Consider the following 13235-nt stretch of genomic DNA (forward strand, 5'->3'; position numbering starts at 1 on the left):
TTATTGACAAAAATTCAAAATTACGACAGTGTATATTATTACATTAAAGTGGAAATTATTAAATTATTACATAATGTCAAAATGGACAAAAATTCAAAATTACGACAGTGTATACTATTACATAAAAGTGGAAATAATTAAATTATTACATAAAGTCAAAATGGACAAAATTCAAAATTACGACTGTGTATACTATTACATAAAAGTGGAAATTATAAAATTATTACATTAAGTCAAAATGGACAAAAATTCTAAATTACGACATTGGATACTATTACATAAAAGTGGAAATTATTCAATTATTACATAAAGTCAAAATGGACAAAATTCAAAATTACGACTGTGTATACTATTACATAAAAGTGGAAATTATAAAATTATTACATAAACTCAAAATGGACAAAAATTCAAAATGACTAAAGTGGATATTATTACATAAAAGTGAAAATTATTCAATTATCACATAAAGTCAAAATGAACAAAAATTCAAAATTACTAAAGTGTATACTATTACATCAAAGTGGAAATTATTTAATTATTACTTAAAGTAAAAATGGACAAAAATTCAAAATTACGACAGTGTATACTATTACATAAAAGTGGAAATTATAAAATTATTACATTAAGTCAAAATGGACAAAAATTCTAAATTACGACATTGGATACTATTACACAAAAGTGAAAATTATTCAATTATCACATAAAGTCAAAATGAACAAAAATTCTAAATTACTAAAGTGTATACTATTACATCAAAGTGGAAATTATTTAATTATTACTTAAAGTAAAAATGGACAAAAATTCAAAATTACGACAGTGTAGTTTAGAGCAATATCTTCTGCTGTAATGTAGCGACACCTGTTGGACAGAACCCATATTGCAATAAAGCTGAAAACACTAATTGTTATTAAAAAAAAGAGATAGCCTATTTACACCAGATGCAGAGATTTAGGCATCTGAGATAAAATCGGTAAAAATAGACAGTTAAAATAATGGAGGATCTCACTCTCCCAAATTGGTTTCCCTCCAAAAACGATCCATCCATTGTTTATATCACTTGTCCACCGTGTTAAGCAGTATTTTTTTTTTTACAATCATTTCATAAAATCAACAACAACAACAAAAACATAGGCTACTAATAATTCCGTGACAATGAAAATGTACTAAAAAACGAAACAAAAGTGCCTCAGGCGTTTCTGTCCATAACGGACATTTCCGATCCTCCATTTAATTTGTGTTGAATAAATCCTTACATTTATCTACCCGAGAAAACGCCCCTAATAACACCTTCCCTTAAACTCGTTTTAATAGTTGCCGTTGTTTAAAATCACATTATGATCTTATTTAGTTTTGCGTAGAAACTACATTTCCCAGAAGTCAACAGTCAGGATGTTTTCCAGAGCGCTTCCGGAGGATCTCAAGGGCAAAATTATCACATGTACAGACGCGACACCGACTTTATTCCAGTGTGTAACTGTTATTAGATCTATAAGTGTGCAAAATGGACAGTTTTGGTTCTGATTTCTCCTCGGGCTCGTCTTCTGGTAAAATGGACACCGGCACTATAATGGAGCAGGTCAAAGTTCAGATTGCCGTAGCAAACGCGCAGGAGCTGCTGCAGGTTAGTGACTTTAACCTCTGTTTTAAACAAACCCTACTAATGAATGAATATTGTTGTGCTTCTTAAGATTAATAACTATATATATGAGGCGTGTGTTGGGTCATTAAATGTTACATTCGCCTACTCTAATGTAAATGTGCTACTATTGGAGTAAGGACTAACACATTCACCATCTAAATATTTTTATTGGCCTACTTTGTATAAGAACATGCTAGTCTTTCTACTTCAAGATTAATTATATGCTGTTTCTTTGTGATTATGTCAAATTAATAGCAATTAATTCCTTTTTGGTGTATATTTGTATAGGTATCCAATTACAAAAAAAGGTCCAACTATAGTGCTAGAATTATTCCATACATTCATAATGTCTTTGTTATTGCAGAGAATGACTGATAAATGCTTCAAGAAATGCATTGGCAAACCAGGAAGCTCATTGGACAACTCTGAACAGGTATGAGCTTTACTTCCAATACTACACTGCAAAAAATGCTTTTCTTACTTAGTATTTTTGTCTTGTTTTCAGTCCAAATATCTACAAAATCTTACATTAAGAAGCATTTACTAGACAAGCAAAAATTGTCGTCTTGTTTTGGGGGAAAATAACTCAAAATTAAGGGAGTTTTTGCTTAAAATAAGCAAAATAATCAGCCAATGGGGTAAGCAAAATAATCTTAATTCAAACAGAAAACAAGATTATTTTTCTTACCCCATTGGCAGATTATTTAGCTTATTTTAAGCAAAAACTCCCTTAATTTTGAGTTATTTTCCCCCAAAACGAGACAAAAACTTTTGCTTGTCTAGTAAATGCTTCTTAATCTAAGATTTTGTTGATATTTGGACTGAAAACAAGACAAAAATACTAAGTAAGAAAAGCATTTTTTGCAGTGTAGGTCTCCAGACTCCAAATAAACCCAAATAAACACTCCTGACCCAGCTAATCAAGGTCTTACACAGTCCTAGTAAGGCCTTGTCCCAAATGCAGTTGTGGGAAGAGCATACTCAAGCTAAAGTACTGTTACTTGTCCAAAAATATAGTGCTAGTAGAGTAAAAGTACCGGTCCTAAATACTACTCAAAGTAGGAGTAAAAAGTAGCTCTTCTAAAAGTACTCAAGAATAGTCAAGTCAGCTTTATTTATATAGCGCTTTTAACAATGCAGATTGTTTCACAGCAGTTTTACAGTGTTAAACAGGAAAATAATGCAGCATTTTCAGAGAAAACGGTGATGTCATCAGTTCATTTAAATTATCATACAGTGACAGTGTGGGCTTTAGATCAGTAATTTAGTTTATATGGTCAATTTAGTTTAATAATTAGATTTATTTGGATATTTAGTTGAAAATTTAGTGTCAAGCCAAGCCAGAGGCAACAGTGGCAAGGAAACCCAAACCCCATCTGGAGCAGAATGGAGGAAAATAAACCTTGGAGAAACCAGCCTCACTCCTCTGGCCAATTAACAAACAGCGTATGATTATTATTCTGGCAACTTTACAGGTCAGAGGTCATAAAAGATCGGAAATATCGGGGTTTATTGAGGATGCCGTGCTGATGAGGCAGTTTCAGAGTCTAATCACGGTCTCTCAGACACTTTAGGGATGTGTTGGTCTTCTCTGGGCGCAGGTCCAGCATCTGATCCGGATCCGGCCCGGATCCGGCTGACTGCAGTAAACCTCGGGATAAAACAGAGAGACTAGCATTAGCGTAGATGCCGTTCTTCTGATGATGTCACGAGTACATCAGGTGTTATGGGAAGTGTTCCCGGATCCGGCTGACCTAGTTAATGCAGCCTAACAATCATTTAACTGTGTGTGCCACAGTAAAGAGATGTGTTTTTAGTCTAGATTTAAACTGACAGAGTGTGTCTGCTTCCCGAACAATGCTATGAAAACTGTTCCAGAGTTCAGGAGCTAAATAGGAAAAGAGTTGATTGTGATATTCTCAGTTTAGAGAGCGCAGTAGATAAGCCATTTAGTGCTTTGTAAGTAATAAGCAAGATTTTAAAATGTATGCGATGTTTAATAGTGTTGTCAGAACTGGGCTAATATGGCCACACTTCCTGGTTCTAGTAAGAACTGGAGCTGCTGTGTTTTGGACCAGCTGGAGTTTGTTTATTAGGCGAGCTGGGCAACCACCCAGTAGAGACCGGACACATACAAATTAAACTTCCTCCACTCCAGTAAAACCAATGCAATACTTTTTTCTTCAATAATATTTTTTCTATTTTCTTTTGTATTTTGAGATGATTTGATGGTAGGTATTAATATTTATGCAATAATTACGGTCTATTTTTGCCATTGAAAAAAAAAAAAAAAAAAAAATATATATATATATATATATAAAAAAAAAAATTTAAACAGTATTTCAGGTTAAAATAGTCTATGCCTTCAAAATATTTGAAGGCAGATTAGCGCCCTCTGTTGGAATTATTTATGGGAGCAACCATGTGTGTAACCACTAGAGGTCTCTATCGAGATGCTTGTGAATCCCACAAATCTCTTTTGAGCACATTTAATGATTTTTTTTTTTTTGATGGATTTGAATGTATTCTTAAACTATCTCAAAGACTATTTATTATAAAGTTTTTGATATTTTTTTTGTTAGAAAGAGTGATTTAAATTGTAATTCTTATAATCATAATGCAAAAACTATGTATACAGTCAAATCTAATCATTTTGTTAGGAAGAGAAAGCAAGGAAGCGTTTTAATACCCATTTTTTAATTCAGAATTTGTAAAAAAAAAAAAGTATTATAATAAATGCATTAAATTAACCTTATGAAGGTCACCTTATGTATTTTGTTTTTAAAAATGCTCAGAAAGCTGCAAAGGATCAAGCCAGAGCTTCTGTGTGTGTGTGTGTGTGTGTGTGTGTGTGTGTGTGAGAGAGAGAGAGAAGTTTTAGTGTCACCCCTTCACTTTTGTGAGCTTTTTCTACATTATGACTGAATTAATTTCACATTCCATAAACTTTGCTCTGTTTTACAGACAGTGGTTCATAGGTATGTGTGTGTGTGTGAGTCAATATCACACTCTTGATTACTTTTTTTTCAGCATTGTGGCCGATTTGTAGATTGTACACACACAAAAAAAACTATCTAAAACTTTATAATAAATAGTCTTTGATATTTTTTAAATATATATTCAAATCCATCTAAAAAGAGTGTAAAAGAGAGTTAAATGTGTATTTTGAAGGCCAAGTCTCTATTTCAACCTGAAATACTGTATTAAATGTATTCTTTCTTTTTTTTTTTTTTCAAGTGGCAAAAATAGACCATAATTATTGCATAAATATTAATAAGTACCATCAAATCATCTCAAAATACAAAAGAAAATAGAAAAAAATATTATTGAAGAAAAATAAATTGCGTTGGTTTTACTGGGGTGGAGGAAACCACAAGACTGATAGTGCACATGAAGTGAGGCATTTCAGGATCAGCTGGTTCAGGTGTGTTTGACTGGGGTTGGAGCTAAACTCTGACAGGACAGGCCATTAAAAATTATATATATTAGGAATGCAACAAAGCTTGTCACATTTTTTGTTATTCTATTCTTAGGCGACAGGAACAGAAAGAGGTTAAAGAGAAAAAAGACTATTTTTTTATTGCAATACTCTTTCTTTATTTTACTTAAAAGAATTGAAAAACCTTACTTAAACTTAAAACTTTACTTAAAAAAAAAAACCTTGTACACATTCCTAGTGTATTGTATAATATAAAATAAATATATATATAGATTTACACTGGCAGCTCAGAGCAGTACAGCAGCATTAAAGTATGAAACTGAATGAATAAATGTAAAAATAAAACACTACACAGACTTCACTATTAAATATACATTGATTCTTATTAAAGCTGCTGTATTAGTTCTTCAGTCAAGAGCAGAGAGTGATTTTCTTTGTCTTTTGTTGTTGTATTAACATTAAATGGATAGTTCACTCAAAACTGAAAATTCTGTCATGGAGAAATGAATACAGGTTTGGAACAACATTAGAGTGAGTAAATAATGACATGATTTTAGAGGTGAACTGTCCCTTTAAGGACTGCGTGTTCACTATAGGCTGCGCCGCTGTCAATTAAAGACCTGCACACATCTAATATACACACACACACGATTTTACTTCCACTTTAGACATAACCGACTGTGTTTATGTTAACCTTGTGTGTATTTGACAGTATTAGCGCAGTAAGACGACTACTTAGTCCAGTAATCACGTGTTTGACAGGCGTTTAGTGCGCGCGCTCGGAAAAGCGCATGTTAAACCGCGCACGCGAATGAGCCGGCAAGGCTTTAAAACGCATGCAAATAATGAACTTTGGTGATTGTGAATAACTCTAGTGTTCTGTGAGTATAACTCTAACACTGACCTGTGATGTGAATGTATGTCGTTGTTCAGTATTGGGATGGAGGAAAATGATAGAATTTGTAGTAAAATACTTAATTAAATGCGAAACCGAAAAAAACGCAATTCACAAGCGCGTATTGAACCGTGAATGCCGTATCGAACGGTTCAATATTATATTGAGAATTGTGGCATCCCTAATATCTATATATATATATTTTTTTTTACAGTATTTCAGGTTAAAATAGAGTCTATGCCTTCAAAATATTTGACAGGACAGAGTTTGGAGACCCCTGATCTATCCTCATGCATAACCCTTTGTTTTTGTCCTCCAGAAATGCATTGCGATGTGTATGGACCGCTACATGGACGCGTGGAACACCGTCTCCCGCGCGTATAACTCCAGATTACAGAGGGAAAGGGCTCGGATTTGATTTGCGGATGGCGGCCAGATCTACCTCGGCATCACCTGAGTCCTCTGAGAGAGACGCCTGCTCCACTGTATAGACTTCACAACATCAGCTCTTCTCCAGAAGGAACCAGGTGGTCGGATTGACTCTACACGGACATTTTTCATTACGTTTTGTTTTCATGTTAAAATTACAGTTCTTAGCTTAATGGCCGGAAATTGGGGATTTTAGCTCCACCCTGGTTTTGGTAAAAACGATGCTAAATCGGACTCCTCCCCTTATCCATTCATCAAGCATCCAATCAAAATTCAGCGTGCCATCTGTCATTGAGTGGATGCTACTCCATTCCCCGAGGGAACGGCTCACTTTACCCCCTCAGACCGAGCTCTTCTCCCAGAGGGGGAGATCTTGTTGCAGGGATCGCGTCTCTTACTTACCTCTGGAGAACAAACTGCAATTGTGGCCGCTGGCGTATCGTTTGTCACACGGTCTGTTAAAGGGTTAGTTCACCCAAAAATGTAAATTGTGTCATTAATGACTGAGCCTCATGTGGTTGGACACCCGTCAGACCTCCGTTCATCTTCAGACACAAATGAAGATATTTTAGTGTAAATCTGATGCTCTGAAAGGCCTCCATTGGCTCAACTTTACACTCTCAAGACCCTTAAAAGACACTAAAGACTAAAGTTACAAAGTCCATCTCACTACAGCGGCTCTACAATAACTTTATGAAGACGAGAATAGTTTCTGTGCGCAAAAAAACCCTAAATAACGACTTATATAGTGATGACGATTTCAAAACACGGCCTCATGAAGCTTCGAAGCGTTATGAATCAGTGAGTCGAATCAGCAGTTCAGAGCGTTATGAGTCAGTGAGTCGATTCATAACGCTCTGAACAGCTGAATCGACTCACTGACTCATAACGCTCTGAACCGCTGAATCGACTCACTGATTCATAACGCTCCGAAGCTTCATGAGGCCGTGTTTTGAAATCGTCATCACTATATAAGTCGTTATTTAGGGTTTTTTTGCGCACAGAAACTATTCTCGTCTTCATAAAGTTATTGTAGAGCCGCTGTAGTGAGATGGACTTTGTAACTTTAGTCTTTAGTGTCTTTTAAGGGTCTTGAGAGTGTAAAGTTGAGCCAATGGAGGCCTTTCAGAGCATCAGATTTACACTAAAATATCTTCATTTGTGTCTGAAGATGAACGGAGGTCTGACGGGTGTCCAACCACATGAGGCTCAGTCATTAATGACACAATTTACATTTTTGGGTGAAATAACCCTTTAAGTACAGTAGTAGGGCTGTGAAAGTAGTTCCCTTTGTGTGTAAGCATGTCCGAGTTTCCTTTGCTTCAGTGAGTTGTGTAGAGATGTCAACTCCACCACACACACACACATGTGCTGTTTTTATGGAACGCAAATAAACGCCATCAAGTCAGTCCATTTTTATTGATGTTTGTTGCATTTGGTCAAATATCAGATGTAGCACCATTTGTACAGAGACTAATCAAGTACATTAACTCATCTTGTTCTAGATCCTGGTCTTTGTGAAGCGAGTCTGGTTTAATGGCACTGAAGTTCTTAGTAACACAAGATTACACGCATGTTTAAAGGGAGTGTGTGGTTTGCGTGTGTGCATTGAATGTTTCTGGCCTTAACATGCATCAACCAAGTCGAAGCAAATTACATGCGTTTTGTTATATTCATACGTTACAGGAATATATCAATTCTGCTGGTGAGATGAGAAAAGGCGATATCTTTATCTCTCGAAATCAGAACTTTAGGCAAGCAAATGTCACCATATTTTATCATCATCCATAATCAACCACTAAATATATATATAGCTCATCTTCAGCTGGATAAATGATCTTTCCGTTGACGTGTGGTTTGTTAGGATAGGGAAACAACTGAAAATCTGGAATCTGAGGGTGCAAACAATCTAAATATTGAGAAAATCTCTTTTAACCCCTTAACTGTCACCGCTGGCGATCTTTTTTTGATATTATATATTTTAGTAATTATCATAAATTAGGTATAATTCAAAAGCTTACGAACTCAAAATTCATCCTGTGAAAACTGTTTTGAAATCAGACATTGCGTTATCATTGAAACGGTACTTTCAATTCTCCTAGCAGGCTCCTCCCCCTAGTGGGCGGAGTCATATTTCGTATCACATTTATTTTAACGACTTTATAATCAAAATGTTTTCTAATCTCGACACATTTCGTCGGAAAGGTCTGAGTCTCAAGGGTCCATATTTGGTGGCCGTTTTGTGATGGAAGTGACATTTGGACGAAAATTTACAGGAAAATGCATTAAAAAATATAAGGGGTTAAGGGGTTAAAATATTCCAAATGAAGTCCTTAGCAATGCATATTACTACTAAATACATTTAGGATATAAACGGTAGGAGATTTACAAAATATCTTCCTGGAACATGATCTTAATATCCTAATGATTTTTGGCATTAAAGAAAAAAGTAATTTTGACCCATACAATGTGTTGTTGCCACAAATGAGACCAGGTTTAGTGGTCCAGGTATTGGTGATGTTTCGTCCCCATCCCCTCAAAATCAATGCATAAATCTGTGGATTTTGTGGAGGTCGTTGTGGTTTTTACGGTAAGAGGGCGGGTGCATCATACACCAGAATGCATTAATAAATACCACAAATAAATATTTTGACAGTACAGTGTGAGCATGTTGAGTTCTGGATCTTGTCTAAAAAGGGAGGTATATAGAGATCCACTCTCTGATAGCTGTGACCCGCATGTAAACTCCCGGAAGGCCGATCCGCCCACAGCCATGACCCCTGCTGGTGACCCCGGCCAGGAACCAGCGGCCCTGGGGCTGACGGCACACCAGAGGACCCCCAGAGTCTCCCTGCAGAAGAAGAGAAGAAGAAGAGAAGGCGGATGGCATGACATTTAAAGACGTTATGGTTGAATTACATTGGGCTGGGTTATGTAATCAGCTTAAGGGGATGTTTTAAGATCTTGTAAAAGACTTTCAGAGCATTAAAGGGATAGTTCACCCAAAAAATAAAAATTAGCCCATGATTTACTCACCCTCAAGTCATCCGAGGTGTGTGTGACATTCTTCTTTCAGACGAATAAAATCAGAGTTATATTACAAAGGTCCAGGCTAATCCAAGCTTTAGAATAGCAGTGATTGTTGCTCTGTTTTAAAGTACATAAAAGTGCATTCATCCATCATAAAAGTGCATCTGTCCATCATAAAAGTGCATCTGTCCATCATAAAAATGCATCTATCCATCAAAAGTGCATCCATCCATCATAAAAGTGCATCCATCTATCATAAAAGTGCATCCATCTATCATAAAAGTGCATCTATCCATCATAAAAGTGAATCTATCCATCATAAAAGTGCATCTGTCCATCAAAAGTGCATCCATCCATCATAAAAGTGCATCTGTCCATCATAAAAGTGCATCCATCCATCATAAAAGTGCATCTGTCCATCATAAAAGTGCATCCATCTATCATAAAAGTGCATCTGTCCATCATAAAAGTGCATCTGTCCATCATAAAAGTGCATCTGTCCATCATAAAAGTGCATCTATCCATCATAAAAGTGCATCTGTCCATCATAAAAGTGCATCTATCCATCAAAAGTGCATCCATCTATCATAAAAGTGCATCTGTCCATCATAAAAGTGCATCTGTCCATCATAAAAGTGCATCCATCTATCATAAAAGTGCATCTGTCCATCATAAAAGTGCATCTGTCCATTATAAAAGTGCATCTGTCCATCATAAAAGTGAATCTGTCCATCATAAAAGTGAATCTGTCCATCATAAAAGTGAATCTGTCCATCATAAAATAGCTAATAGCAAATAGCTTACCTGATCTGTCTCAGCTGCTCAGTGAACCCAAACAAACAGATGAACTAGAGGAAATGACTAGCAGTATGAGCACCATTTTATCTAGCACATTAGAAATTGTTGCACCAATTAGATTAAAAAAGGTTAGAGAGAAAACTAAAGCACCATGGTACAACAGTGCTACACATGTTATCAAGAGAGAAACTCGTAACTTAGAGCGTAAATGGAAACAAACTAATTTAGAGGTCTTTAGAATCGCGTGGAAAGATACTGTCACGTTATAAAAAGGCCCTAAAAGCAGCCAGGGCTGAGCATCTCCGCAAACTAATAGAAAATAACCAAAATAACCCAAGGTTTTTATTTAACATCGTGGCTAGACTAACAAATAAACAAGCATCGCCTGAGCTAAATATTCCGTCACAGTTTAGTAGTAATGATTTTATGAACTTCTTCACTGAAAAAATAGAAAGCATCAGAAACAAAATTGTAAATGTACAATCTTTAATGATGTCTTATGATTCAACCGCGATTATCGCCCGTCAAGAACTACTACACCGCTTTACAACTATAGGACAGGAAGAGCTAAATAAACTTATCATTGCATCTAAACCAACAACATGTTTATTAGATCCAATACCCACTAAACTACTGAAAGAGTTGTTACCTGTAGTGGAAGAGCATCTTCTCAATATTATTAACTCGTCTTTATCTTTAGGTCATGTTCCAAGAATATTCAAGTTGGCAGTCATAAAGCCTCTCATTAAGAAGCCACAATTAGATCATAATAACCTTGCAAATTACAGACCAATTTCAAATCTTCCATTCATGTCTAAAATACTAGAAAAAGTTGTGTCCGCTCAATTGTGCTCTTTCTTGCAAGAAAATGATATCTATGAAAAATTTCAATCAGGATTCAGGCAGCATCACAGCACAGAAACCGCACTCGTTAAAATCACAAATGATTTACTTCTAGCTTCTGACCAAGGCTGTATCTCAATACTAGTTCTACTCGATCTTAGTGCTGCGTTCGATACTATAGATCATAAAATACTCTTAGATCGACTTCAAAATTACACTGGTGTTCAGGGACAGGCATTAAACTGGTTTAGATCGTACTTATCAGACCGCTACCATTTTGTCTGTCTAAATGGGGAAAAATCAAAGATGACGTCAGTAGACTATGGGGTGCCACAAGGATCCATGCTAGGCCCTCTGCTATTCTCTATATATATGCTGCCACTTGGTAATATTATAAGAAAACATGGAATTAATTTCCACTGTTATGCTGATGACACTCAATTATATATTTCATCACGACCGGATGAAAACGATAAATTATCTAAACTGACAGCGTGTGTTGAAGATATTAAATACTGGATGACGTGTCATTTTCTGCTATTAAATTCAGATAAAACGGAGGTGTTACTCATTGGTCCAAAAAACTGCCCACAAAACCTCTCGCAATACAATTTTAACTTGGAAGGATGTCCTGTCGCTTTATCCACTACAGTAAGAGACCTGGGTGTTATATTAGACCGCAACTTGTCTTTCGAAAATCATATTTCATATGTTACAAGAACAGCATTTTTCCACCTTAGAATCATTGCTAAGCTACGTAACATGCTATCTATTTCTGATGCAGAAAAGTTAGTTCATGCATTCATGACCTCGAGACTAGATTACTGTAATGCTTTATTAGCTGGTTGTCCTGCATCATCAATAAACAAGCTACAGTTAGTCCAAAATGCGGCTGCTAGAGTTCTTACTAGGTCAAGAAAATATGATCATATAACACCAATTTTATCATCTGGTTACCTATTAAGATCCGTATCAATTACAAAGTATTGCTACTGACCTATAAAGCCCTAAATGGTTTAGCTCCAGTGTATCTAACGGATCTTCTATCGCCCTACAATCCATCGCGCTCTTTAAGATCACTAAACTCTAGGCTTCTGGTCATTCCTAGGATATCTAAGTCCACTAAAGGAGGGAGGGCTTTTTCACATTTAGCTCCTAAACTCTGGAATAGTCTTCCGGATATTGTTCGAGGTTCAGACTCGCTGTCCCAGTTTAAAACTAGATTAAAGACGCATCTCTTTAGCCAAGCATTCACATTATAATTATCTTTTTATACTACAGTTAAATCGGATCAAAAGCATTAATATAATATTCTGAACAGCAGCTACGCTAATCATTTCCCATCTGCTTTTCGGTTGTTATCTCGGGACACTAGTCCTGAGGTAAATAGTTCATCAGCTCCAGTTTGTATCAGCCTCTCATGGAGACTTCAGATGCCCCGACACCTGTGAAGAGACGACTCAACGCCAGCGCTGTTATGGCCTAAATGAATACACGATTGATTAACTTTTTCGAACATTATTCTTTAACATTGTCTTTTTAACATTTTTACTGTACATCTATGAAATGCACTTTCTGTAAAGCTGCTTTGAAACAATGTGTATTGTGAAAAGCGCTATACAAATAAATTTGAATTGAATTGAATTGAATTGAATAAAAGTGCATCCATCTATCATAAAAGTGCATCTATCCATCATAAAAGTGCATCCGTCTATCATAAAAGTGCATCTATCCATCATAAAAGTGCATCTATCCATCATAAAAGTGCATCTATCCATCATAAAAGTGCATCTATCCATCATAAAAGTGCTTCTATCCATCATAAAAGGCGGTCGTTTACTTGATAAAGTTATAAATATGGATATTTTTCTTATACAAACGCATCGATTCGGTTCAGAAGGCCTTTATTAGCACCCCAGAGCCGCTGGAGCAGTTATATGACGGATAGATGCACTTTTTATGGACTTCAAAAACAGAGCAACAATCACTGCTATTCTAAAGCTTGGATTAGCCTGAACATTTGTAATGTAACTCAGATTTTATTCGTCTGAGAGAAGAATGTCACACACTTCAGATGACTTGAGGGAGAGGAAATCATGGGCTAATGTTCATTTTTGGGTGAACTATCCCTTTAAGTATCATAGTGTAAGTGCAGCGGAGCG

At 36.0% G+C, this 13235-nt stretch overlaps 2 protein-coding genes across 3 annotated transcripts in view; one reads left to right on the top strand and one right to left on the bottom strand.

The window, feature by feature from the left end:
• The first annotated feature begins 1398 nt into the window (after positions 1 to 1398).
• On the top strand, positions 1399 to 7813 carry timm13 (translocase of inner mitochondrial membrane 13 homolog (yeast)). 2 transcript variants are annotated; one of them, XM_079808054.1, is made up of 4 exons: positions 1399 to 1621; positions 2004 to 2072; positions 6293 to 6919; positions 7610 to 7809. In XM_079808054.1, the coding sequence occupies exons 1-3, from the start codon at positions 1502 to 1504 to the stop codon at positions 6389 to 6391; spliced, it is 288 nt and encodes a 95-aa protein (XP_079664180.1). In that variant the 5' UTR covers positions 1399 to 1501; the 3' UTR covers positions 6392 to 6919; positions 7610 to 7809. The 2 variants fall into 2 exon arrangements, with proteins under 2 accessions (XP_079664180.1, XP_079664179.1); XM_079808053.1 differs by having other exon boundaries at positions 1404 to 1621; positions 6293 to 6885; positions 7584 to 7813.
• Positions 7804 to 13235, bottom strand: part of tmprss9 (transmembrane serine protease 9) — a 29711-nt gene continuing 24279 nt past the window's right edge. The window contains exon 14 of the mRNA XM_079808052.1: positions 7804 to 9253. Coding sequence (XP_079664178.1) covers positions 9092 to 9253 — 162 coding nt within the window. The 3' untranslated portion in view covers positions 7804 to 9091. The remainder of the gene's footprint in view (positions 9254 to 13235) is intronic.

This window comes from Gobio gobio, assembly GCF_949357685.1.
Source record: "Gobio gobio genome assembly, chromosome: 24".
In the NCBI taxonomy this organism is placed as follows: Eukaryota; Metazoa; Chordata; class Actinopteri; order Cypriniformes; family Gobionidae; genus Gobio; species Gobio gobio.

What these genes read in the sequence shown, in the direction of transcription:
- timm13 (XM_079808054.1), top strand. Translation starts at nt 1,502, where the DNA reads ATGGACAGTTTTGGTTCTGATTTCTCCTCGGGCTCGTCTTCTGGTAAA. An exon ending in ACGCGCAGGAGCTGCTGCAG is followed by an intron (nt 1,622 to 2,003) that starts GTTAGTGACTTT and finishes TTGTTATTGCAG; the next exon opens with AGAATGACTGATAAATGCTT. An exon ending in CATTGGACAACTCTGAACAG is followed by an intron (nt 2,073 to 6,292) that starts GTATGAGCTTTA and finishes TTTGTCCTCCAG; the next exon opens with AAATGCATTGCGATGTGTAT.